At 38.2% G+C, this 27,960-nt stretch overlaps 1 protein-coding gene and 1 long non-coding RNA gene across 6 annotated transcripts in view; both read right to left on the bottom strand.

The window, feature by feature from the left end:
• LOC145990354 (uncharacterized) lies at window positions 1-17,679 on the bottom strand. Its single transcript, XM_083126051.1, has 5 exons — window positions 17,609-17,679; window positions 15,197-15,335; window positions 10,931-11,224; window positions 4,001-4,054; window positions 1-121 (listed from the first exon to the last, which is right to left on the bottom strand). Exons 2-4 carry the CDS (start codon window positions 15,254-15,256, stop codon window positions 4,025-4,027), a joined length of 384 nt encoding a protein of 127 aa, XP_082982177.1. The 5' UTR covers window positions 15,257-15,335; window positions 17,609-17,679; the 3' UTR covers window positions 1-121; window positions 4,001-4,024.
• Window positions 17,680-26,934: 9,255 nt separating this feature from the next.
• The window catches only part of LOC145990038 (uncharacterized), a 38,994-nt gene continuing 37,968 nt past the window's right edge, over window positions 26,935-27,960 (bottom strand). For all 5 annotated transcript variants that reach the window (XR_014441922.1, XR_014441921.1, XR_014441920.1 and 2 more), the window contains one exon: window positions 26,935-27,074. This is a non-coding gene — a long non-coding RNA (uncharacterized LOC145990038). The remainder of the gene's footprint in view (window positions 27,075-27,960) is intronic.

A 27,960-nucleotide genomic window follows, 5' to 3' on the forward strand; every position in this document is an offset into this window, starting at 1 on the left:
TCATTAGGAAAAATAATTTATTCAGCTTAATTACATATTTAAAACAACTGCAAGGCTTAATGAGTATTATTATGCAGAATTAACGTGTACAATTATGAGCTAGACGGTGAATCTGCAGGGTCTGAAATGAAATAAGAAGACAAATTTCATTTTCTATTTTCCATAGAAAAGAGCCTATCATTAACACCAGAGGAACATCATTACCATTCACATAAATCAATAGTTAATTATTTTCACTTTTAAACCTGATAACAGCCATTTCTTATTTGATGAGCTCAAATTTTGCAACAGTCTTGAAAGGCCGATAGGAAAGGATGTTAGTTCCTAAATGCAATCATAAGGAAAACGATTTACACAAAAAATGGCGCCCAACGTGGGGCTATTAGTTTCACAACTTAAGCCCATGGCCTTCATATGAGAAGGTCGATATTATTGGAGTTGAGATTAATGCACAGATAGAATAATCGGATTTGGCCTGCAGTTTAAATTTGGATCGTAACCACACTATGTGCCTCCACTGGGTACTGAACCCGAGGTCTCTTGACTAGGGAAGCTGAGAGAGAAATTATTGTTCCTGGGGTATGTAATTAGGATAACCTAATCCTCCAGGTTTGGTTTTCCCATACAGTGGCGTACGCAAGGGGTGGTTACCGGGTTTAAACCCCCTTGAGCTTTTGAAATATTATGGAAAATGCTGTACAAAAAAATGGCTAATTTATCATAGTCAAAGATCTGCAACAGTAATAATAATAATAACAATACTAATTATAATAATTTGAATTATTATTCCAATGCAGCATGGAGAAAAGCACAACATTCCAAACACACGCGTCTTTAATAGTGAATGCCTTGAAAATAAACACTAATTCTTGAAAATTAAATATGAGGACAACTATGATTTAAAAGAAAAAAGTTGTTTTGTACATCAGCTGCAACCATGTTCAACAAACCTGTATTTTTTTTTCTGTGAACAATGAGCTTTAACTAAATAAAGTTCTTGGTTTGTTGTAAGCTGCTAATGTAGACAAATGCTAGGCCAACAAGAATACACAATCACCAGTCCGCCTTCCCATTGTTTAAGCGGTACATTTGAATTTCTGAATTCGAACTACAATAAGCTTAACTATTGTGAAATGTTTTGTTGGTAAAAACAGCGAGACAATCCAAATGTGAATTATCGTGTCCGTGCATAGTAGATTTTGAGAGCGGTGTTGGCCCGTTTCTCATAAATCTTTACAGTGTAGTTTGGCATCCGTCGATATGTCTAAACAATCTAAGCAGCCGCAAAGTTCAATTTTGCAATTTTTTTTGCAAAAAGCCGCGCATTGAGCATTTACTATCGCGAGAATTGTGAAAATTCCTTGCTTCGTCGCAGTGTGCCGACGTTATTACGAATGTTCTTCCCGGTAGTGATTTCGCATTCCCTTGTGAACTTTCAAGTGATGTTGAGTCTACATCCACATAATTAAATAATGCTGAAGAAGTGCTTTGTGAATCACCTAGAAGTGATAAATGTGTTGAAATGTCTATAAACTTACTTTTCAACGAAAACATAGACTCGGTGGAATTTAGCAACATGTATTCTCGCGCTTCATCATCATCCTGGGTGAGTTCCGTAGATAAAGGTAACGTAAATTTCCCTGTGCAAATAGCACCATGCCATGAAGGCACATGTAATGGTGTGGTGGGGCCCCACACATTCTCGATTTCGACTATTTTGCTGGTGATGTGATCAGCACCATGCTCCGGCAGCCTTTATCCCCCAGGGTTGCTCTCAGGTACCCATTGATATGAGGCTGGGTGCGGAGACAAGGCTGGATAAATTCCAACCAATTCCGGGAATCGAATCCGGATCTCCCACGAGGTTGTCAGACTAGACCGGCTCCTTGGATGAATTCCATATTTTGATTATTTCAATTAATTTAAAATATTTGCTTGTTTTTAAAGATTTTCTTCACACTTAAAATGTTTCACCTATCATATACAAATAACCATTGACTAGCCAATTATTTCGTAACAAAGAAACAAAAAAATGCTCCTAGAACTTAACAACAATCGAATGACTAGAAAGTAATTTTGTTCTATTGCTTTCATAAATATATTTATGTAGATCTCTACTACGTAATAATAGTAGTGATATTAGTAGGAACAGCAGCTGTATTAGTAGTAATTAAACTAATTAATTAATTATAAGTATTATTAATTAATTAATAATGAGTATTATTAACTAACTAAAGTATAATAAAGCAATGAAAATGTGAATTTGGAGAAAGTTTTAGAAATACCCCCCCCCCCCCTTTTGATGAAATCCTGCGTACGCTACTGTTGCCATAGTATGAACAAAATCACCCTGCGTAATATAGCTGTTACAAAACTTGATTTAGCAAAAGAAATTCTGTGATTGTAATAGAAAATTAATATAGCTGCCGACGTGCTTTTGAAAACAAATTGTGGGACAAGAAACCCTTGAGAATGGATTTTTTTCTTAAATTTGAGTTTCTTTTGTTTGCTGATTCGATTCGTTTCATCTCTAGAAGACATAGAAGTACTAAATTCAGGACAGTAGAAGCATGACATTTCCAAGATGCACGATGCACATAAACACTTGTGAACAGTAGCTTGATTATACCCGAAAAGTACCAGTGCATAACAACATATTTTATTATAATTCATTAAAAAGAAAATAAAGTTATCAAGGAGGAAAGAAAATATTAAAAACATTCCATAACTATAGACATAATAGTTGATATGTGTTCCTTAATTGCAAAGCATCTCTGTTCATAATATTTCATTTTAAATTTAATAAAAATTGAATATCTTGTCCTAATTATGCAACACTGGTACTTTTTGCGTAAGGGAGTTATCAGGTTTCTACTGAAATGTGCTATAACTAAAAGAAAAAAACCCTATTAGTATCATAGCTTTTTCAACAATATATATATATCAGGAGTATTATTAATATTAATACTAATAATGTTTAAATTAAAATAATTGTATTGTAATTACATTAAATGAAGTAAATAGTAATTATATAAATTAAATAATATTATATTATTATTATACGAATAGGTAAAAAGACGGTATAAGAATAGCAATATAACAGCACATATTCATTTTCTAACTTACCTGTAGTTAAAGACGGCCTAATTTGTATAAAAACAAGTGCCCTGGCTAAAAATTAATGTCAAGTAGATGGAGAATTAAATATTTATTGAATAACATAAAAAGGATGTTAGAACAGTTGGCGAAATGTAAAGTTCATGATTAATATTTTATGCATAGGCTATTATCATAAATAGTAGTGTGCAAGCATAAATCTTTAGTACTGTCCTTCAAAGCCTTATGATCCAAATATAATCCTTGTCTTCAAATAAGTTCAGAGGAAATTAATAACCATAGATTATACAACAAATGCTAAACAAGTATATTTTCATTATTTAATTTCAATATTTGATACGTCTTTCGTGGGGTCCGGACCCCTGTAACACCCCTAAATACACCCTTGAAAAATACTTAGGTATATTTCGAGATTCGAGACAGGAACGAGATAGTATCGCTTAAAGGTACAACTTTTATCTTGGAGGGGCTTTGGCCCCATCTACGTCTCCGTGGCGTACGCTTTTCTACAGTCGGTGGAAAAATACAGTTAAAAACATACAATTTACTTCCTCAACTCGAAAAACAACTTTGCATTTTGCACTGTTTTTTGATTTCTAAAAATTTATTGGCTTGTCTACCAAAAATGACCAATGGCGGCGATTAGGGGGGGCAGTTGCCCCCGCACTATGCTAAACCTTATCTACAAAGGGAAATATACTGTCTTTGCCCCCAGTTTTGGCAACTTCCCCCCTCCCCCCCGGTTTCGCCGCCACTGAAAATGACTATAAATTATAGGAATTTTAGAGTTATTTTATTCATTCCATAACAACGTCAATTTTCTCCTGAGTATACAGTAGAAATAAACGTTAAGATAACTGTAGAAATGATGAACATTACTTACGCTGATCTGTTCCTCGACGAACGTTCATTTACCAAAATGACTCCTACTCTCGCTCTGAAACAATAAAAACGTATGTTTTTATCCATTTCATATGTCTTAACTTGTTTAACGTTATGTTACATTTTGAAGCGAAAGTTATTTGTACACACAAAATTATATTTTTCATGATATTTGTTAGATATATATGGATTTCTTACAGCTTAATTCATATGCAAACATATCAATTCATGTACAGAGAGTAAAATTTTCCTTATGGGTTTGTAAGCTCAAATGCAAAATCGTACAAAATGATTCTCTTAGCCTATGTCTTATTTCGGCTCATTTTTTTCATTTGTACTCATAATTTTATCAGATTTATATTTGAATGTCCTCATAGATACTTATCATGAAACTATACCCTATAGTAGATTAAATCCTTGCATATTTCGTAGTGAAATGTCTGTATGTTCTTGAGGCACAGCTGTAAATATTGATATTTACATAATAGTAAAAGCACAGTTAAAGGTGACGTCAGTTTTTGACCTCGACAGAGGTCAAATAGAGCAGCGCCATCTCTTATTCTTTCTCGCAGAATAAATGGAAGCAAGAGTGTGAGTTAGGGTGTATCGAAAAAAACTTTTTTTCGAAATGTTAAGGTGGCTAGTGCGGAAAAGTGGCCATTTGTGATCAAAAACACGTCTGATTTTTTTCAGATTTTTTGGAGGTCGTTTAGGTGGCGCGCATCGACCTTGAAGTTTTGATAGTGATTTGGTTATGCAACACGCACAACAATTTCACAAAAATGTCATTATTTGGCTATTTCATGTGTTTTTTTCTGCATTATGGCCATTTATTGTTTTGTTTATGGCAAATATGTTACTTTCGTGCCTTAGGGGTGGTTTCCTATGCTGTTTACGTATGCTTTTGGTCAAAAATTGTCAATTTGAGGCTAAAAACTCCATTTTTCTATTGATGGTTTCCAATTGGTTTCGACTGTGTTTTATTCGAAGGTTTTCCGATATAAAAGACTAAATAAAATAGTAATTGAGGAACTGTTAGCAATTAGAAAGCCAAAATATTTTATTTAGTCTTTTATATCGGAAAACCTTCGAATAAAACACAGTCGAAACCAATTGGAAACCATCAATAGAAAAATGGAGTTTTTAGCCTCAAATTGACAATTTTTGACCAAAAGCATACGTAAACAGCATAGGAAACCACCCCTAAGGCACGAAAGTAACATATTTGCCATAAACAAAACAATAAATGACCATAATGCAGAAAAAAAAACACATGAAATAGCCAAATAATGACATTTTTGTGAAATTGTTGTGCGTGTTGCATAACCAAATCACTATCAAAACTTCAAGGTCGATGCGCGCCACCTAAACGACCTCCAAAAAATCTGAAAAAAATCAGACGTGTTTTTGGTCACAAATGGCCACTTTTCCCCACTAGCCACCTTAACATTTCGAAAAAAAGTTTTTTCGATACACCCTAGTGTGAGTGGTGCCTTCAGCGCCTCTCAACCGATTATTTCAAAACTTCTTGGGAGTGGCGATTCTCAGCAGGAGGTCAGTGCACCGGTTTTCCTGCCTCTTTCCATATCTGCTTATATACCTTTATCTGCGGTAAAGTTTCTAGAGATAAGAAATCACGTAGTTATTTAGAAGCAAAAGATATAACATATTATTCTTAATTGAATCTTACATTTATCGCAACACTGACAACCTGATGTTAATAAGGAAGTTGTTGTAAGTTAACTTTAAAAATATGTAATTAATATTCTCGTAACTTTTGTAACTGTATATTTTATCTACTTCTTGAATAAATTATTTCTTTTCCACTCATTTAAATTGGAAAAGATAAATATAAGCCGAGGCGTGACAAGTCATGAGGACCAGGGCCCACATTCTGACCTCACTCCTACCAGAGGTGGGATATAACTCAACCAGTTGCGGGGTGAAGTGTGGTCAGCACGACGAAATCCCCAGTCGTTGATGTAGGTTTTCTATGACTGGGTTACGCTACTTATTCGTAGCTCCCCAGTTTTCTCACGATGGTGGGTCGCCACCGGTCCCATACACAGGCCGGAATCTCAGGAGCAAAGTTGTTACGAGAACTTCTGTCGTCTGCTTCTATTGAAATCAAATGGTGCACGAAGCACGGAGGTCTAGAAGTCTGAAGTTTATCTTGAGGGTGCGGAAGCGAAACTGTTCCGTTCTGTTGCTGCGCTTCCAGAGTCTCAGTCAGAGGCGTCACGTGAACGCATGTGGTGCATACTGCGCATGCGTCAATTGTGGGGAAAAGGACAACTTGCTCTGCGACGACATTCATGAGCACTTCTACATTCTAATTTCTTTATCCCTTTCGGACATGATTTTTTTCTTTGAGTGATAAAAATTATTTTATTGCATTTTCTACATCTATGTACAAATACTAACAAGGATTTGACAAACTTTTGTCATTCTGATTGTTAGGTACGCAACAATGAAATGGTGTCAATTGACGCCACTGTGACTGAATGGTGATAAATGTTGGGCTATGGATTCTATGCACTTGAAATGAAACATATGTCTTTTCAGTTTAAATTTATTTCTATTTGTAAAATACAATGAAATTGTTTTATTTGTTTATTTTTTAAACTGAATATTGAATAGTTGCATGTACTGTTGTGTGCATTTTGTATTATATTTATTATATTTATTAACTACATACCACAAGAATTAAGTTTTTGTCAACAGCCATTTCCTGACTACAACACACATTTATAAAAATGAGTCACTTCAGAATATTTCGAATTAGTCTAATAGTTTGCTGTTAAAATTAATGCACGTTTTATTGTCTTTCTACATGATATTTTAGGGAAATGGAATTTTCACTGCGTATGGAACTGGACAAAACAGTTCTTGCTTTTGTTCAAGCATAGAGAAACTTTGCACTTACTGCATTTTATCCTGCTTCTCCCGACATAATCTTCTTTCTTGCACCGTTTCTCTCTTCCTGTAATGTACTCAGGCCAGTGATTAACGTTGTCATAACGTACATCCTTGATGGGTCTCACTTCAGGTAGCCCTGTCGTCAATGAATGGGTGTCATCTGCTTCTTCGTCTCCTTCGGCGGTGTCATTCAGATCGTGAGATCTTGGCCTTCCTCTTTTTTTCAATCTTTTCCGTTGTTCAGTGTCCTCCATCAAAGTTAGCGCTTCTGCAATACTATTTCTGAATGCTAGCAGATCCATCGTCTTTGTCCGGTCACCATGTAGTAATTTCACGTCACGCTGATATTGCAGCCATGAGTTGCAAACTGCCAAATCAACAAGGTGAAAAATGACCTTTAGTGTCCATTTCCTGGATTTGAGCGAAATTCTGTATAGGGACACAAGAAAGTCCATTTTGTCTACACCCCCCATGAAAGCACAGTACTCTTTTACAATAAGGGGTCTTCGAACTTGAATGTGCATCTTCTGGGATGCACTCCACCTCTGAACGGTATCTGTATCATTAATTCCTGCATATGAGGACACTAAAGTAACAACACTGTTGTCCAACCAACGAACAACACAAAAATCTTCTTCCACAGGAACAGCAATATCAGCTGCACCTCTCACTTCTTTTTTAAGTTATTTTTCTCCTTTGAGAGGACACTTCTGTAACCTGTTTGCCCGAATAGTACCTACACTCTGAATTCCCTTCTTGTTAAGTTCTCTAACTAGAGGAATGCTGCTGAAAAAATTATCAAAATAAACTTTGTAGTTTTTTCCGCAAGGAATATTATCACAGAGTCTCATCACAATTGATCCACCCAATCCCAGAAACTTGTTGTTCTCACTCACACCTGTGCACTTTCCTTGGTAGATTTCAAAGTCGTAAACTATTCCTGAAACCCCACAACGAACGAAGTTTTTTAATCCTTCGGGAGTAGGCTTTCCTCTTACAAACTGTTTCATTATCGTGTGTCCCTTAAAAGGAATCATCTGTTCGTCAATACTATGTTTCTCCTCTTGTGACAAACTGAGACATGTTGTACGAACTCTGTCTATGAGGGGCCTTACCTTCCAAAGACGATCTTCCAGGGGATGATCTGCTGCATTATCAACTAAGTGAAGGTTGTTTCTAAGTTTAGACACTCGATTTAGTTGTAAGCTATCAGCAATTAGGGGGACTCTGGTCTTTGGTTCCCAGTACATTCGAATTCTTGGGTAGTGCAAGGACCCAAACATGATGTGAATGCCAAACAATCTGCGTATTTCCGAAACACTACAGTTAACAGACGTACCAGTTTTCTGCATGGAGTAGATGTTTGTTTGATCACATAAAAGTTGAAATATTTCCCTGGTGAAATATTCAGAGAAATATTCTATAGGTGTTTTTTCTGTATCAGGTATGGACACCGCTTGTCCGCTAAAACAAAAATCTGGAGGAGAGAACGGTTTCTTTCTCCATTTAATGGGTTCCTTTTGTAAGTTAGTCCCTTCCTCAATGTTCACTTCCACGTCACGTTCTTCACTAACAGGAGTTTCTGTGGCTTCTGCAACTGGTGCAGAAGAGGAAGTACCTATGCAGGTGTCTCTGGTCTCTGGAGTCCAATCACGGTCATCTTCACGCTCCGATAAATCAGAAAGGTCACTATCATCAAGCTGATCGAGAAGCCTATGTGCATCCTCCAATGAAAGCGCCATTGTTAACCTGAAGAAAATGAAGGAAATTCATATTGTAATTTTCTGTACTAAAAAGTCCATTCCATCACAGATACAAAAAAATTCTTACCTCTTTCGGAACCCACACATTAACACACAAAATCAAACACTTCCACATACATCAACAAACATGACTTACCCGCCACACACACACACCACTGCACCTGGCACGCCACACATAGACCTGCCATCCAAAAATTTTAACAAAACTTGTGTATTTCTAAAAACACAATTTTTTAGATGACGAATTGATTTACATTCATTCAGAACACATGCATGTTATCCATCCCCCCCTTTCCCCTTGGTGTCACATGCATACACATGCATCCATCAAGACATATAACGCATGCCCACGCTAAAACAGTGACACAAACATAAATAAATAAATAATAATGTAACATTGTCCAAACATTTGGCAAGACATGGTAAGATCACTGAATTACGCATATTTATTTGTTGTTCTTGTTTAGTCATGATGGCGTCAATCAACACCACTAATTTTCAAAAAAATCTGTAGTTGTAATTATTGGACCAATACCCAATTTGATAACATTACTTTAAAATATAACTATTAAATGCTTCTCCACCACTTACTTGATTTAGATAACACAAATAACACAATTTTAAACAAATAAGTATTCTTACCTGTGTCTTGAACAGTTGAGCAACTTGACACACACTCCCAAGTAAGAAAACTCACGTGGCCTGTTAGTAGTTCAAAAATGAAGCGCAAGTGGCAGCACCTTCTTAAAGCTTGTTGGCAACTGACAACAGCATGAGCGAGCGGATACAACTCGTATCGCCTGAGAAGTATTCGTTTGAACACTCGAGTGTCAATTGACACCGCCATGTCCGAAAGGGTTATATAGGAGAAGTATTTATTTTACACGAGAGCTCTGAACTAAGCTTATATTACATTTCTTGGATCTGACGTGAAAGAAAGTAATAATTCTTTTCTGACAATTGACGCATGCGTCACTTCAGATCCAAGAAATGTAATATAAGCTTAGTTAAGCGCTCTCGTGTAAAATAAATACCCGTCCTATATGAAGAAATTAGAATGTAGAAATGCTCATGAATGTCGTCGCAGAGCAAGCTGTCCTATTTCCCACAATTGACGCATGCGTTCACGAGACGCCTATGGTCTCAGTGCGCATGCACGACCTCGGTGCGGGAAACATATACAGTATATGCTGGCTCCACTTCCAGCAAAAGCGATCAGTTGAATTCTCTTCGACTGACGTCGGACATTGTCGTGTCACAAGGCACCGAAAGTTGCTGGCGACACGAAACAAATGAGCGTCGGATACACAGCATGTTGCCAGACTTACTGTAAAACGAGAGAGAGAGTTGATCAGCGCCCTTACTGGATGAAAGTTGTACAATAGTACACAAACCACGGAAAATTAGTAGACAAAACACCCAAACAAGCTAATAAAAACAACTGCAGGGTGGCTACTCACCGGAAATTCCGGGAATTATACGTGAATTATTGGCTCGGGGAATTATGCGTGAATTCTGCTGGATATTTACTCCGTAGACGTGAAAATTTACAACTTTTATTAATCCAAATTCCATTGAATATGTATATATTTATAAATGCTCAGGGGTATGTTTTTCACAGTTCAGCTTCTGTGTATATCCAGGAAGTAAAAGAAGGCTGCAGTGGAAAACAAAGCAGTCCGGATACTTTGTTAACGTTCCTCACATAACAATTTTTTTGACAGACATACATATCAGTTCATGTGATGTCGCCAGATCTAACCATTTTCGCGAATTTAAGCTACGAGTTCCTTTTATGACGGAAATTGGATAGTTAATTAATATGTTGGAATCACAATGAACCTTCATATTGTACATGTATTTTTGTGTATGGGGGGAAGGGGGAGGGGCGGAAATAAGTAATGTTGAAATAGAGGAAATTCTTATTTGTAGCCTTGAATTTTTGGAAAGCTCGCCTTGAAAACCGGGAATTATACTTGAATTTTATCTGGGTTTCAGACACCCTGAACTGACAAAAACAGACGTACGCTTGGCAACATTGTAACGGAAGAGCGATGTTACCCCTACACCTTTTACTTCGCAACTGAGGTCGTTGACACCCTTCGAGCCACGCGATTGGTGGAGCTATGTACAGATCAGCCACCAGTTAGACCATGGATCAGTATAGTGATATAAGTCTTCAAAGCAATAACCATAAACAACAAGAATTTAATCACACTCGTTTTGTTGCAGCACCTTCATATACTTACAGCCTTTGTTCCGTATATTTCTATCTTGTAATCCAAGCCCTTGAAAAGACGTGACACCGCCACAAACTCAAATGACCTTGGAGTTATCCTCATTCGCTCAACATATCCACCTGTTCCTTCTGCCTTCTCGTCTATCACATGCACGACTTTTATCACATCATGTGAGACAGTAAATTCTATTTTACAGGACACATATCCCGAGAAGCTCCAATCAGATTTGCAGTTGTGATGTTTTATCAGATCATACTGGTTTATATTTTCACCGGCCAGAATATCGTTGTACCCTTCTCTTAACTGTAAATACAAAATTCAAGAATTATACATACACACATATACACACACTGCACATTACACTGATTAATACAGGGTGTTTCACTCGTTCTTGGCCTCTGATTTTCGCTTATAAAAATCAAACTATTGGTCATGATATACTAATGAAATATGCTACGAACATGCCTTGGTTCGTATCCTGGTCTGAGCATGGGTGTTTGTGAGTGTCCATTCATCAACTTGCCGGCACCCGTGGCGAAGTGGTTAGCACATCGCTCGGGTAGGAATCTCGGGTACGAATCCCTGCCGGAGCATGAATTTTTGTGAGTGCCCATTCATCAGTTTCATCACTCATCCCCATCTTCGCGATTAACCAGAAGTGGCAGAAAAGCGAAATAAGAGAAACTAAATCAATCAATAAACAGTTTAGAATTGATCAAGCATTAACGAATTATCTTTTAATTTGTTGCAAAAAGATATTGTAACGACCGTCCCGTTAGCCAAATTGCACTCGTATATTGGAAAATATCTTATTCGTATACTTTTAAGTTAATAATTTGCATTATACGTAGTATTTATACTTAATTGTTTTCACAACTCATGTATATATTTATCTTTTATCTTTTGCTATTATATTATTCGCGTATTTTTGCCAGGTATGCAATGTTTTCATTAAATCCAAGATTTTTTCTAACTTTAACACAAATGTTGTTGTTTAAGGGCATATTAAATATATTTCTTCTTAATATCAATCTTTGTTCAACTATAGCAGTGGCGTGGCGTGGATTTTTAAAAGTGTTACCGGTTATCAGTAGGACATTTAAGGGAGATTTGGGCGCCTCCCCACCTCATGCCCCCCCCCCATGTCTTCCAAGTAGTTCATATAATATTAATCTGGTACGTATGCAATTCAATACTAGATTTTCGTAAAGTTATTAATCAGGAAAAAAAATGTTGACATAAGGACTAAAGTGAAATCGCAAACATTGGTTGTTGACACAATAATACGTAATATGATACTTACAGAAACATCGAAGGCTACTTATAGAGCAGATCAATCCGACTTTGAAAATAGTTATATGATGCTGGGATCTCGGGTTCGAAACCTAGCTTGGGCATGGGCGTTTGTGATGTCTATTCATCAATTTAATCATATCATCACTCATCCCCATCTTCGCAAATTAGCCAAAAGTGGCACAAGCGAAGCAAAATCAATCAAATCAAATCAAAAAACTTCTATGATGCTGTCAGAAAGAGAAGTTTTTCATTTGAATTTGAATTTTTGGGTGCGTCATGGTCATGGTCCATGTTATCCACATCTGAATTCGACACGTTTTTTTTTCTTTTTCACCCGAAAATAGAGTACATGGCTAACAAAAGAGTTTCGACAACTGCACACATCCAAATAACCACGGATAGTCGTTATACCACGAAACATTGAAATGTCGGTCATATCCAGCAGACGACTTGGTTTTTAAATCGTTCAAAATAGGCTTTGGCCTCCCTTTCGCCAGAATTTCGATTTTTTCTGCAAAATAACGAACCGAAAGATTGCTTCAAAATAGCTTCTATCGCACGATTACACACACTGTCCAGATAGAATGAACCCGCCACCTCGGAACTCGGAGCAAGTTTCATTAATTAATTGACAATGCCCGAAAACAACATAAAGACGAAAGACACCAGTCACAAAACTCCCACTGCACAGTCCCTCCCACAAACCGTTGTTTAATTTTGTAACACGTGAAGCACCCTCCTTGCCCCCTCCCCTCTCAGCATCGGCCCTTCCCCAATATTTCCTTCGGAACCTGCAAGAAGTCCAGTTCTACTAATGTTGCCATCTTAGTTCTTTTGAAACCAGATTTGCCCAAATCGCGAAACTTTTCGTTTCAAATAAGACGTATGTAGAGTAGATGTAGTCTTCATCTGTTTCCTAACTACTCCCACTCCCATATTTCGCTAAATCCACAGAAATCTCATTTCTGACACCACTACTATTTCGTATATTTTACGTCCCTTGCTACCTTTAAGGCTTTCGCTTTATAGGATAATCGTGACGATGAAGATGCATGGTGAATTATTGAAATAAAATTATTATTTCCTAGTGTATGTAATTATTAATTTTTATAATTATGTAAGTAAAATAATAACAACGAACATTGAAATAACCATTTCTTGCTGAGGATTCGAACCTGCGACACCTGACACTTCAGAGCGTGCTAAGATAACAATCGGGAAATTATGCTTGTAAGTATTGTTTTCACCCAAAAACAGTTCTACCACCTCAAAAACATTGCTTCAATCCGAAATTATTGCATTCCTGCGACAACGTATGTCAATCTCAATCAGTATTATCAACAATTATCACAAATTCCTGTAACCGAAATAATATTATATGTGTGAAATATAGAATTTTAGGTTGACATTTTTAGAAGGACAGCGGACCCCTTGACCATACCCATCCCTCTCCTCTCCTTCTCGCCCATGATGTCGAAGAAGGACAAAGAGGACTTTCATAATCGCTGATATTTAGTGTAAATACAAAATATCACTTGGTACTTTGCTAATGCCCCAGTGTGATTTGATTTTTTAAAATTTTGATTTAGCGATTTTAGTCCACTTCATGAACAGTAAAAATCTAATCGGGACAGTTTAAAGTTGGATCCGAACCACTTGTGCCTCCACCGGGTATCGAACCCGGAATCCATTGATTATAAGGCGGCGACGCTACCACTGCGTCATCGTTCCCCAGTGTGACTGGACACCTTCAGAGTACGATAGACCCGATTAGGCGACTTAGCTCTTTTCTGTCAATTGAATATGGCAACACTGGTATGTTTCCGGTAAGGATCACCGGCAACTGCGCCGGCTAAACAGGCATGCCAAAAACCCGCCTCCTCCTCCCGCCGTAACAGTCTTTGCCGCTACGCGAAGTCTTCCTTGCGGTGGTTCAGGTCCCTTTCCTCATGTTGCCTGAGGAGGGTACCGGATCAGTCTTCCTCTTCGCTTTTGCCGTTGTCAGAAAAAATGTCAGTCTGCAATGTTTACTTTACGACAATATTACCAGTTTATGTACGTAATAATATTTTAAGACGGGTTCTTCAATTCTTTATATTTTGGTGTTACCTGCGGTAACAACGGCTACATGCACGCCACGCCTCTGACTATAGACAAGATCAAAGTATTTTAATCTTCGTTATAAATTCATATACTAAATCTTTCTTTATTCATTTGATGTGCAAGGGCAAATATGAATTGCTTTATAAGTCAGTTTCGTTATTTGTTGTCCTAGTTTAATATTGTAACATGTAAGCATATAATTCACTATCTCACTTTCAATAATATATCGTTTCCCTATTGGCTGTTAATTTTAGGAGTAGGGGAACAACGCTACGTGTTTTTGGCGATGTAGAAACTTCCACGTTGGCATTTTCAATTGTTGCCAACCTGGACTTTAGCTTACTATCGCTAATTAACATTGATGTGTTATATAAATTATCAGTTCTTCTTGTGATATTTTTACGAGTATGTTAGGAGTTGCTAGCATTGTAAAAAGAACAATCTGTTATGCTGCGCCTCGCGCTTGGGGAGGCAGTTGAGGTCTTGTTATCTACGGTAGAGGCAGTGCGCGGTTTCTGTCGTGACAAAATTTTACTAATCACTGCCCTCGAGCGAACAGGACTCAACATATGATTTATTTGAACTGTGCGAATAAGTATGTAACGCGCGCGAGTCGGTATTAAAGTCTTTGAACTTTTAAAACTTAAAATACTTGGTTTTAGTTTTATTTACGATGACTTGTCGCATGTCGGTGGTTACCTTCCAGGGAATGGGTGGATCGTCTTAATCCCGATCCCTGAGTGAGAACTCTTTCGTCCAACTAACCAGCCGGAGCAAGAAGAAGTGTTTTGCCGTTTCGTGGCTCCGTGTCCAGGAGTTACATCTAACTAGAACTATTGGTTTTTAACCTTGTAGAAAGAACTTTCGTAAACTTACCTTCCTAGGCGAGGATGGAGAGCAACACACAAGAACAAAAACTATAACTTTCAACTTCATGGTGACTACAAAAGAGCGATGAAACAATTCCAAACTGTTGTTCTAAGTCCAATCATACAAAATATTCGTCTTAAAAATCCTATAATATAGAAGCATATATTATTTCACCTGCAGTCGAGGGTCCAAGTAAGGAAAGAATGACTACACTTCAATCAATTAAAAGTATCTATAGGTTTAGAAAAGCTATGAATATCACACATCTTGCAATTTATTAGGGTGGATCAATTGAAAATGGAACAGCGACCACAGAATGAAATCAACTAGGTTTATTTCAAACGTAATATCTATCCAAAGTTACACAAGCACTTGTCCCACTGTTTCACCAAGAGGTGAATACCCTGTTCCTACAACTCCTTTGGCTGAGATCGGAACCAGCTACGATCATTGCCCATGACTTCATTGTCCGAGTGGAAGCGCCGACCCTTCAATGCCTTTTTCAACGGACCAAAGATATCTAAGTCGCGGCGATAGATCAGGGCTATATGGTGGGTGTTCGAACACTGTCCACCCAAACGACGCCAACGTGTTCTTTGTAACAGCTGACGTATGTGGCCGCACGTTGTCATGCAGCAGCAAAACCACTCCAGAGGACAACAGACCGGGCTGTTTGACCTTGATACTGGCCTTTGGACGATATTGCTGCCCAACCGCTACGCATATCACGTGCTCACGCGCGACTATCTAGAGCGATTCCATTACGCAGTACGGGTTTTCTTCCTTACCTCCCGCTTTACCTCTATACAGGGTTGTCGCCACAACACATACATAAATATAACCTAATACATCCATGCACTGTTCCGTTTTCTTTGATCCACCCTCATATATACGCCAATTACTATTTGTATGTAAATAACTTTAGAAAAGATTATATTATAAAATTATTATAAATATCAGAAAGTTACAAAGTACTAGGTTTATACTGTTTTATTTCATATTTAATTAACAGAACTCATTGTCCGAACCGCGACAACCCTTGCATGGGGAGACTATGCCCTCTTCAACAATCAACCCCTAATCACCCTAGTTACTATTTCTAGGAACTCGATTTTTTTCCCGCGAAAGTGACAACTAGAGTTCGGATTTATACACATTCTATTCCTTTTTACGTGCTTGAACAGGAAAATGTCAACGAGTCATGTAACTGACGTGACAGTTCTCTATGCAGTCCGCGCGCATTATATACAGAAGGCGCAGACAAAGAGAGCATTGAATAAAGGCATTTTATCAGCACCTTTATGAAAACGTTGTCAGAACCTTTTTTACCCTTTCACGACCATAATGTTGCACCTTAAAATCCTTTCCCTATTTATAACGTGTCAATTACTGGTGTCTTCCCTTGCATGAAATACAGGTAGTAGGTATACAGAATATGTAACGCTTTACTAACGTGATGATTTTGCACTACAGCCATGTTCTAAAGTGAAATAAGGAGCACAAAGTATTACTTTTTGAAACGGCGAACACTAACTAGAGAAGTAACATAATGAATTAAATGCTAAACTATGCTTCGTTTCTTAGCAACTGTTAGTCAGAATTAAAGAAGTAAAAAAACAATTTCATGACGTAACACCCCTTTTAGGTTCCAATTTTGTTAAGAGATTCATTTTGGTGCCAAGAGGCCAGTGCAAAGAGTATTTTGCATCATTTGATTTGTGTAAATAGATTAACATTAACTATTATTAATTTTAATAGAGCACGTAATTTCACTAGTGGTTAATCTCGTCCCAAAAAAAGACAATACCCTCTTAACGAAAGTAAAGTATTCTGCCCTGCTTCCAGACGAGCAGAAGTGAATGTCATTCTATCGATATTTTCACTCGCGAATGGAAAATGTGTGGTAAGTAGTACAATGGGATCCATGAGTATTATCGTGCAAATTGTCCACCACCATGTTTGTGCATTTTATTTGACCCAATAAGATCTTCAAGAATTAAAAGAAAACTCAAAACAAGCTGTTCACAACTTCTGCATCAGCATACATAAAAATCCATTGCTTAAAAACACATAGAATATAAGAGAAAACTTAATGAAAATAGTCATGGGCAATTTGCACGATAATACGCATGGATCCCACTGTACAGTGGGATCCATGAGTATTACCGTGCAAATTGTCCATCACTATGTTCGTGCACTTTATTTGACCCAATAAGAGCTTCAAGAATTAAAAGAAAACTCAAGACAAGCTGTTGACAACTTCTGCACCAGCATGCATAAAACTCCATCGCTTAAAAACTCATAGGATGTAAGAGGAACATTAATGAAAATAGTCGTGGACAATTTGCCGAGCAAGTTTAGTGGATCCCACTGTTCCATTAAGAAAAGAAAATATTTAGTGAGTAGATGTAAGTTTACCAGGTACACAGTAGCATAAGCAGAAACCTTGTTCCTCTCTCTCGCACGGACAGAATGATTCTAAGCGGAATGTTTTTTTGGCTTCTCTATTTCTAAGTTCACATTAGATACGCATTGCATTGTTTTACACGACCTTAAAAGTGAACGGAAAGTAAATGATATCATCTGTGATGATCATCGATTGTAAAGTTCAGGGCACTGGAGGATGTATTGACGAGAGAATGGTTTGGTCTACAATAGAAGAATAGGACTGGTAGCTGGGTTTCCTGACAATTCTCGCCACTCTAACGTGCAAGGAAAAAAAAAATCTCAAACTCTTCCATTCAATGTCTATTTTGAAGGAGAGGCATTTCACGCTAGTATGAATATGGCTTTGTGAATAAGCAGACAGTGCAAGCTGCGCCAGATAGTAATATACCTATCTGCAAGGTAGCTATGCGTGATATTTTCATGTAACCCCTTTTCCGTTGCATGTGCATTTTTTTTATCGTCTACGATTCTCAAGGCTAGCATTGACGTCAGTGGCGTCCCACCAGTTATTAAAAATCTTTTTTATCATTTTTTTTCAATTTCCTTTCAGCCACACCTACGTTTACTAGCGTGTCTGCTATCCACTGATTTGTATTTAACCATACCTGAGGGGGAGGGTGTCAGGCCCACCACCCCTATTTTATCGATTTCTGAAATGTGAAAAGTTTTATAAAAAATTGAAAATAAATTACATTGTTTCTTAGAGTGTTCTCAATATTTCTGTATTACTTTTCTTCAAAAATACATGAATGTAATGTAAATAGAAGGCAAAATGCACTAGGTGGCTCTATCAGGCGCCATCTTTGAATGTGTGTTATTGGAGACACTCATGCCAGTGAGACTGTACAATTGGTTGGTAATTATGGTAATTTTGTTAATTATTATAATTAATGAACAACTACACTTCTATAAACATAAGAGCATTAATGAAAAATTAATATGTTTTTTGTGAGTTTTAGTGAATGGTAAACTATGTATGTGACACTCATCCAATAATTGGTTATTATTTCTTATTAATGATGATAATTTTTATAATTATTATAATGAATAAATAACCACATATATAATCAACAAAGGAAGCAGTGATTCAATAACAAAATTGTTATAAGTTCCTCGTACGGCACGGGTAAGCTAGCGTTAATTTGCATATTGTTTGCAGGAATATGTGTTTTGCATATGCAGTGTACATTGAAATGCACAAGCATTACTCGGCAAATTGTCTACAACTGCTTTCATTACATTCTTTCCTTTATCTTAACGTGTGTATAAGGACTGGATTTTTACGCACTGGTGCTGAGGTTGCCAGCAGCTTGTTTGCAGGGGAGGCGGCAGAATATTTCGACCGGGTGGGCAGGCAGTATAGTATAAACATAAGCCATTGTATGCCTCTTTCACTTGAGATTCCCTTTCCTTGGGTAGAAAGCGATTTAGACACAAGGAATTCATCAAACCCAATCATCGTATCCAGTAATTCTCTCTTTCTCACAGATTATTTTGGTGTAAGTGTGACCTGTTCGAACAAACATTCAAATCACAGCCTCCCTCCTAAATATTACACCCTGGAAACTGTTTTCTTGGAGGCAAATGAGTCTCAGGCGCATGTAACCACAATCAAGATAATCCTTTTGGTGTTTTGTGTCTCAGTGTGTTCGTTCCGTCATGACATTCGTTTTTGTTGTTGCCTTGTAATCAAGGGGTCCCGGGTTCGATACCCGGTGGAGGCACATAGTGATTCGGATCCCAGTATAAACTGTAGGTCCATTCCAAATTAGCCTTACTGTGCCCAAAGTGTACTTAAAACACCAAATCAAACCAAACCAAACTTATTCTACCAGCCAGTTGCTCTTCTTAGGCATGTCAAATATGCAAAGTCAAGTGTAAACAGACTTCCTGGAGTTCTGATGTAGCAAACGGGTCACAGGTAAACAGGCAGTAATTTTGCTAAGAGAATAGGAAGGAAAAACGTGACGTGGAGGAAGTCTCCACTGGCAACAGGGACAGAGGGGAAAGGTAGGACGACCACTCTTTGGATTGATTGAGAATAGTCAACAGCTCTCTTCGGTTTGGTCTGCGAACAAAGTCAGTGTTACTGACTTAGCCTGACAAGCAAGCCTTGAGTACAGGCTTACACTTCGTTCTTGAATTCGATCATCACACTTCACGTTAGACAGGTGAGAGCCCCCAACAGGGAATTCGTGGAGTGTCTCGATCACTGAATGACGTAACGTCTTTGGAATACAAAGCAGTTTCCTGATGGTCGCTCTACTACTTATCTCTACTTGCGTAATAATAAAACCCTAATAATAACAATGGTACTAATAATACGTATTTAAACATTACGTTTAGTCTCTAATACTTTCACAATTAGCCTTAGGTGCAAAATTGCAAAAGCACAGGAGATGTCTTCTCTCTTCTTATCTCAGCTTGTCTTCTTTGTAAAGCGAAGTGAAAAATATGTGCAGGTGCTTCGCTGAATTTTGTAGAAATTGGGAGAAGTTGTTTCAGATGCAATGTATGTGGGGAGGAAATTGTGGTTGGTCCCCATTGTAAAATGTGATCAATACTTTGCTGTCTGTGGTCCACTGAACTTGTAGGTCCATGTTCGTGTCCTGTCTTTGTTCCAAAATGATGGTTCCCTGTGGCTTGGGATAATGTGTTGCCTGCGGGCTGTAGTTTTGATGAGATGTCCCTAAAGTAGTGGTAGGCTGCTGCGGAAACTTTCCTTACTTGGTTCTAACAATTTCCTGATAGGAAAAGGTGATGGGCAAATGTCCTGGGTTGTAGAGTTCATTGAATGTTACATTTAAGAGATCCTAAGGATCGTTACGACAGTCTTGTTGAATGTGCCGATCTTGTTCCATCGGCAGACTTTTCATCTTCTTAGCTGTTTGTCATCCCTGTTGGGCGATGGCAACAATGAATTATCAAATGTTTCTTAGCTCTTTGCGAAGAGCTGGTCCCTTCCACTGTCTGTGAGGAAGCTTTTAATTTATTATTACTTTTTAACGTGTTGTGTTTGTCTTGTGCAGTTATCTTTACAACCTTGCACTTTTATTTTTTCCCAAGGGGCTTTTTTTTTTACACACCTTCATTTAACATTTTAAATAAGAATTTTAGATGAGGAGACATTTCCCCGTATACTGGGTGGCCAGAATTAGAGTTACCCAATTCAGAGCCCTCTGTAGCCTGTTTGAGGCATCGTAGAACTCTAAAATTTGGTGAATCCACTATGCAGACCATGGGGAAGAGGATGGCGATAAAAATAGTTCAATTTTCCGCCACCAGGTTGAAATGTGGCGCTGTGCTTCCATGATGGTTTGTAATAATGACGTAAACTGCTCCAATTGGTTATGGATTTGCCTTTACCTTGCAATCTTGCAATAAACGACAGATTATTTTCTCGCAACTTCCAGCCACTAACAAGTGTCTTTCTAATTAATAACCAATTGGACGCGTGATTTATTTGAGTTATGGAAGTGCAGCGCCACATTTCAACCTGGTGGCGGAAAATTGAACTATTTTTTTTTTTATCGCCGTCCTCTTCCCCATGGTCTGCATAGTGGATTCATCAAATTTCAGAGTTCTACGATGTCTCAAACAGGTTACAGAGGGTTCTGAGTTGGGTAACTTTAATTCTGGCCACCGGGTACATTGAAGGGCGCAATATGGCCTAATATGCCGACGCACTCAACAATTTTAATTCAATCAATCTGATTACCATTCAACCTCATCGTCACCATTGGTGAAAACGATACTCTGTCCCAGCTAACTGTGGAGCAGTCAAACGAAAACAAGAGTCTGCGCAAGTAGTGACGCGAGACGGCTCCACCAATGAACACGTGAGAGGAACGGAATTGCGTGGAGGGGGGATAAGCGATTGCAGTTACCAGCCTTCTCAGCAGCGTGTACTGCTTCGCTCTGGCCAATAGATTACCCTCGCTTCTCTGACGCTATGCCCGACCTTCCTCCACAGTTAGCTGGGACAAAGTATAGCAGAAAAGCGATTTGAAATAACAATGAGTCAAATCAGTCTTGCTTACTTTCCACAAATGGAGTATCAATAGCATATCACTACGAAAGTTGAGGTAGTAATTTCAACTCCACAATGCTACATTTTTTTATCGAAACACCTAACTCCGTGAACAACAACGTGGTTTTATCTAAGTCACAAATATTTTTGTCCATTGAAAGAAATATTTTAGGGGCCGGTTGTATAAACATCACTAACTGGAGATCAGATTTGATCTAGGATCCGAGAATAAACTAAGTTCAAGCTTCTATTACGTTGTACGCAAATCCCGATCTTAGGTCAAAAAATATATTTGGCAACGTTGCAGAACGATTGTAAACATCGATAAATCTAGACAAATCGATAGTGTGATGTTTTCACCTGTCCAACATTGAACAGCAAATGATTTAAAGTCGTTTTCGGAAAATGCATATATTTCATATTTGAATAAAGAATAAATCTGATGTGCTGGACGTAGTAAATATTCGTGCATACTGCAGGTCAATTTTACTGGCTAATCGAGGATCAATATCATAATAATAGTGTAATCCACCTCTTAGATGAACGCATCTTATGCACTGGCAGATAAAGAAGTTATAGTTGGGAGATGCGAATTTCCGTCGAGTGCCTCACCTCACCGAGAATCAATACTACTAACCTACACTTTGACTGCATTATGTAAACAATACATCGTACTGTAGACAGGAATCACCCTGACTTCCATGTTCTAGAGATTAGCGTATCGTTTTGCAAAAACAGGGGTCCAGGACATGCCCCTCCCCCCCCCGAAACTTCTGGCATGTTGGATTAATGGAAGTTCAGAAACCAAAATTTGTAACACATTTTCAAAAATGTATTCGCAGTTTCACAACAATACAACAAGGAGACAATCCTGGAATGGTCGAGCTAGAATTTTCAAACATTTTGAATTCTGAAATTTGAGAGAAACTGATTTAATTCTCAGAATCGCAGCACACCCGCGACCTCTTCATTTATACTTCTGATGTCCACTTCCAGTGCTGTTCCTGGATCAGACTGAAAATTCACTTGTGATTGCCCCAAAATTCCCGTCCCAACTTTTAAATTCCCTGTTCGATAAGGGTTTAAATCCCCTTTTATACGAGGGGGTATCAAAAAGTTTTAATTATCCCCATGAAATAATTGAGACAGAAAGTTGAGTTTTATATCCTTTTATTGTGACTTCTCTACATAGTCACCATGCAGAATTACACATTTCTCCCAGCGTTTTTTGATCTGTCGAAGACCATCATTGTAGAACTCTGCAGATTGCATGGCAAACCAGCGCTCCACCTCCAATATGACATCGTTAGTGTTGTCAAAATGGCGACCCAAGTGGATTCTTCATATGTGGGAAAAGGGAAAAATTAATTGGTGCTAGATCGGGAGAATAGGGCGGGTGCGGTAATAATTCATAGCCACAACGGTGAGCTTCAAGAACCGCTGCTTGCGATGAATGAGCGGGTGCATTGTCCGCAAGGAGACGGATCCCTTTGGAGAGCATGCCGCGACGTTTTTCCTTCACAGCATCTCGTAACTTCCTCAGAAGTGAGCAGTCGTATGTCCCAGTGATAGTTTCTCCCTTCCGAAGGTAGTCTGTAAGGATGACCCCATGACAATCCCAAAACACTGAGAGCATGACCTTCCCAGCAGACTTTTGCACCTTTGTTTTTTGGGGGGAGGGGACGAGGGGTGCTTCCATTGTTTGCTCATCTCTTTTGTCTCAGGATCATATAGGTAGATCCAACATTCATCCATAGTTATCATCCGGGCAAAAAAATCTTCCTCGTTTTGTTCCAAAATGTTCAACATCTGACTCGACATGTCACGCAGTGTTTGTCTCTGAAGAGGAGTGAGCAAACGCGGAACCCAGCGGGCCGACACCTTAGACATATGCAATTCCTTATGAATAATATTCCAAACACTACCATAACTGAGTCCACTTTGTCGCATGATGTTTTGGATAGTTATGCGTCGATCTTCCAGTATCAGATCCTCGATTTTCTTCACCGTGGCGGCGTCATCCGTGGATGATGGGCGTCCAGATCTAGGTTCATCTGTAACAGACATGTGACCTGTTTGGAAATGTCTCTTCCACCTCACAATAGTGTCATAGGATGGGCAATCACCACCATACACAACTTTCATTTCTTCATGAATTTGGCGGGCGTTGTGACCCTTCAAATGCAGAAACTTAATAACGCTGCGAGCTAGGATCTTCTCCATTTTGCACTTTACTGACAACTAGCGCCACTTATAAACAACAGAAAAAACACACATTAATAATTTTCACTACAGAACAAGTAGAAGGTCTAATGACTACAGAAGCAAAGTTTCATCGAAATCACTCAATAAATTCTGGGGGATAATTAAAACTTTTTGATATCTCCTCGTACGAGTTCAAACCTAGGATATCCAGCTTGGTAGCGCATTACATTCACTACCCTTCACCCAGCGGTCGATATACAGAGCATTCCCTTACATTCGCTACGAGACTTGGCGGCAAGCTGCCCGGCATCAGCGCTTGTCTTTCACGGTGAACGGGTCAGCGACAGTCGCTAGAGTCTCCTATTAAAATTACAGTTTTCATATTGTGTACTAACCTTGACTACAGAAGGTGTTGAAAATGATGTCCCTCTGCTGCAACACATTCCTTCCATCTGTCCCTATCTTGAGCAAGTTCTATATACTCTTTTCCATCCCTACCGATTTCCCTTAGGTCCATCTCAACGTTGTCCCTCCATCTTCGTCCTGGCCTTCCTACAGGTCTCTTACCATCAGGTTTCCCGACAACAATCCTGTGAACTCCTCTTTCCTCTCCCATTCGTGCCACATGGCCTGCCCACCTAAGTCTTCTTGATTTAATCATTCTAATAATATCTGGACATGAATGCAAATTATGTAGTTCTAAATTAAATAACCTTCTCCACTCACCTGTCTCCTCATCCCTTTTAGGTCCAAAGATTTTCCTAAGGATCTTATTTTCAAATACTCTCAATTTATGTTCCTCTTTCAATGTAAGGGACCAAGTTTCACACCCATATAATACTACATTCAAAATTACTGTTTTGTATATTTTAACTTTTAGTTTCTTAGATATTAAACGAGAAGACAAAAGTTTATGAAGAGAGAAGTAACATGCATTTCCTGAATTAAGCCTACTTTTTATTTCCTCTTTAATATAATTTTCATTTGTTAATATTACTCCTAAGTATTTGAATTTGGAAACTGGTTCAAACGAGTTGTTATCAATAATTAGATTTTGATTATTACCTAACCCTTGGTTTCGGCCTGTAAGCATATATTTAGTTTTCTCTTTGTTAACTTTAGCAGTTTTGAAAAATATTTTAGCATTATTCTTAATTGTATTCACATGATTCACCAGTAAGTCTACATCATCTGCATATGCTAACAACTGAGTCACACCATTTAATTTTAGTCCTTCTTTAGTTTCTTTTACCTTCCTAACAGCATATTCTAAGGCAAAATTAAAGAGCAATGGAGATAATGCATTTCCTTGTTTTAACCCATCATGAATTGTAAATTTGTCAGACATATTAATACCCACACGAATTTTACTTTCTGTTTCACTGGTGCATATTTTTATCATACTAACAAGCTTCTTAGGTATTCCAAACTCTACTAATATATTATATAATTTATCTCTTTTGACCGAATCATATGCTTTTTTGAAATCAATGAATAGCTGATGGACATTTTGATTATATTCCCACTTTTTTTCAAGTGTCTGTCTGATGTGAAAAATTTGATCTGTAGCCTAGTTGATCTGTTACGTTTAATTGATTGATTGATTTTGTTTATTTTACTTCGCGTTTTGTGCCTCTTGGCTAATTTGCGAAGATGGGGATGAGTGATGAAATTGATGAATGGACATTCACAAACAACCAAGCCCGACCGGGGTTCGAACCCGGGACCCTTGGCGTCGCAGCGCCTGTTACGTTTAAATCCACATTGATAATCACCTATAATTTCATTAGCATATGGGGTTAGTCTTGTTAAAAGAATGTTAGATAATATTTTATATGTTGTTGAGAGTAGAGAAATTCCGCGGTAATTATTGCAGTTCATTTTATCACCTTTTTTAAACACAGGAACAATTATGGATTCTTTCCACTGTTGAGGGATTTCTTCTTTATTCCATATTAAACAAATTAATTTATGAATTTGACATATTAATGAATTTCCACCATATTTAATTAACTCAGCTGGTATTAAATCAATGCCAGGTGTTTTGTTATTCTTTAGCTTTTTAATAACATCTTTAACTTCAGTCAAGTTAGGTTCTGGAACTAAAGGTTCTGCTGTGTGGACTTCATTCACTTCTGATTTATATCCTTTATTTATTATTATTAATTCTATTATTTAAATTTCTTGCGATGCCTATGGGAACAATTATGAGTGAACCCCCCCCCCAAAAAAAAAAAAAATTTCCTGCCTATGGTCATGGTCCAAAACTGGAATAGATCTTTATTATCGTTTATGGTTATCACAATTTCTCCCCTTACAATGATAAACTCAGCTGTGAGATGGTTTATTTTACTTCGCACTTTTGGCTAATCGCGAAGATAAGGATGAGTGATGTTATGATGAAGGAATACTCACAAAGAACATCCATGGACGGGCCGGGATTCAAACCCGGGACCCCAGATGTCGTATTTCTTTATATCAGAATTACTTTAACTGACTATTCCCCGCAAAGGCGAATTTTAAAATAGTGTTAGTGAATAGTTAGCGCCCTTTTATGCATAAACTGTAATGCGAAATGATAAATTGTAATGCTAAAACACAATGGCGGCGATTGGTTTCCAAAACCGGGGGTAAGGTGCCAAAACTGGGAGGGGCAAAGACAGTAGATACGGTCTAGCATAGTGCGGGGGCAAAAGTGTCGAAAAGTAAGGGGCAACTGCTCCCTAATCGCCACCACAGTATAACTGTGCATTGGAAGAAGAAAGTTGAAATAACAAGTTCGTTTGAATGCCTATTTTAGTATTTTTTTTATTTTATGGTACCTTTTAAGTGCCTACTTTCGTGTGCCTATTTGCTTGTCTATTTAAGAGGTGTTTAGTGCCTAATGACATCTAGACTTGCCTAATTAACCTGGCACAGTGCAACCTTACACTGTCATTGCCATTAGGCCTAAATGGCCACAAGCCCAATCTGTGCTCTATGTGCGTATCGCTACATGCTTTAGCTTACGTGTTAATGTTGATAGCACAAACAATAATTGAAACAGTAAAATTTAGTGATATTAATGTTAATTATGAATTTATTGTTTTAAAAAAATGGATGTACATATTGCAATGGCAACTAACTATCTTTATATAGCAGGTGCAGAAGATAATGTAGTTCATTGTTGATAAGTAGTCCTGACCACTGTTAGGGCTTCATCTGAAAGATAAATACAATAATTATATTTATTTTCTCTTCATAACTGTATTTCCAAATATATATATATATATATATATATATATGTGTGTGTGTGTGTGTGTGTGTGTGTGTGTGTGTGTGTGTGTGTGTGTGTGTGTGTGTGCAAAACATAACGTCAAGCTAAACAGTTTGCTTTTTCGTGTTTGAGTTTAAACTACGTATATAGAATCTCTAGGAAAAGAAGTAGGCTATCCCAAACTGTTGGGCGATTGATTGATTGAGTTTCAAGTCCAATTTATGCACAGCAAGGTTAATCGGGACTGGACCTACAGTTTAAAGTGGGATCCGAACCATTATGTGCCTACACCGGGTAACCCGAGACCTCTGGATTACAAGGCGACGACGCTACCACTTTGCCATCGGGGAGGCCCAAACGTTTGGTCGAGAATATTTGTATATAACCAGTAACCCTTGGCTCGACAGCCCTCGAAAGGGCCTGGACCTATCTCCCGGCTGCCAGTCTCCCTCGCACAATCCTACCTAGAGGTGTGGAGTTCTTCAACGGTAATGGGGTGACGTGTGGTTAGCACATCGAATCCCCAGCCGTTGTAGGAGATTTACGAGACCGGGTTACGCTACTCACTTGTAGCTCCCCAATTTCCTCACTATGGTGGGTTGCCACCGGCCCTATGCACAGGCCTAAAATTCCTGGAGACTGAACACGGGATCGAACCCATGCCGTCCCGCCGCCGCCGTCCAAAGCAAGGTGCGTGCGTGTGTGTGTGTTTGTGTATTATTTATTATTATTATATACATACACACACACAAGCACAATTTCTATCACCTTATACGGCTCGAACGAGCTTAAAAGAACAAATAATATTGTGAAAGTGCATGTGAAAGTATC

Source organism: Lepisma saccharinum, chromosome 7 (genome assembly GCF_977018435.1).
Source record: "Lepisma saccharinum chromosome 7, izLepSacc3.1, whole genome shotgun sequence".
NCBI classification, from domain to species: domain Eukaryota; kingdom Metazoa; phylum Arthropoda; class Insecta; order Zygentoma; family Lepismatidae; genus Lepisma; species Lepisma saccharinum.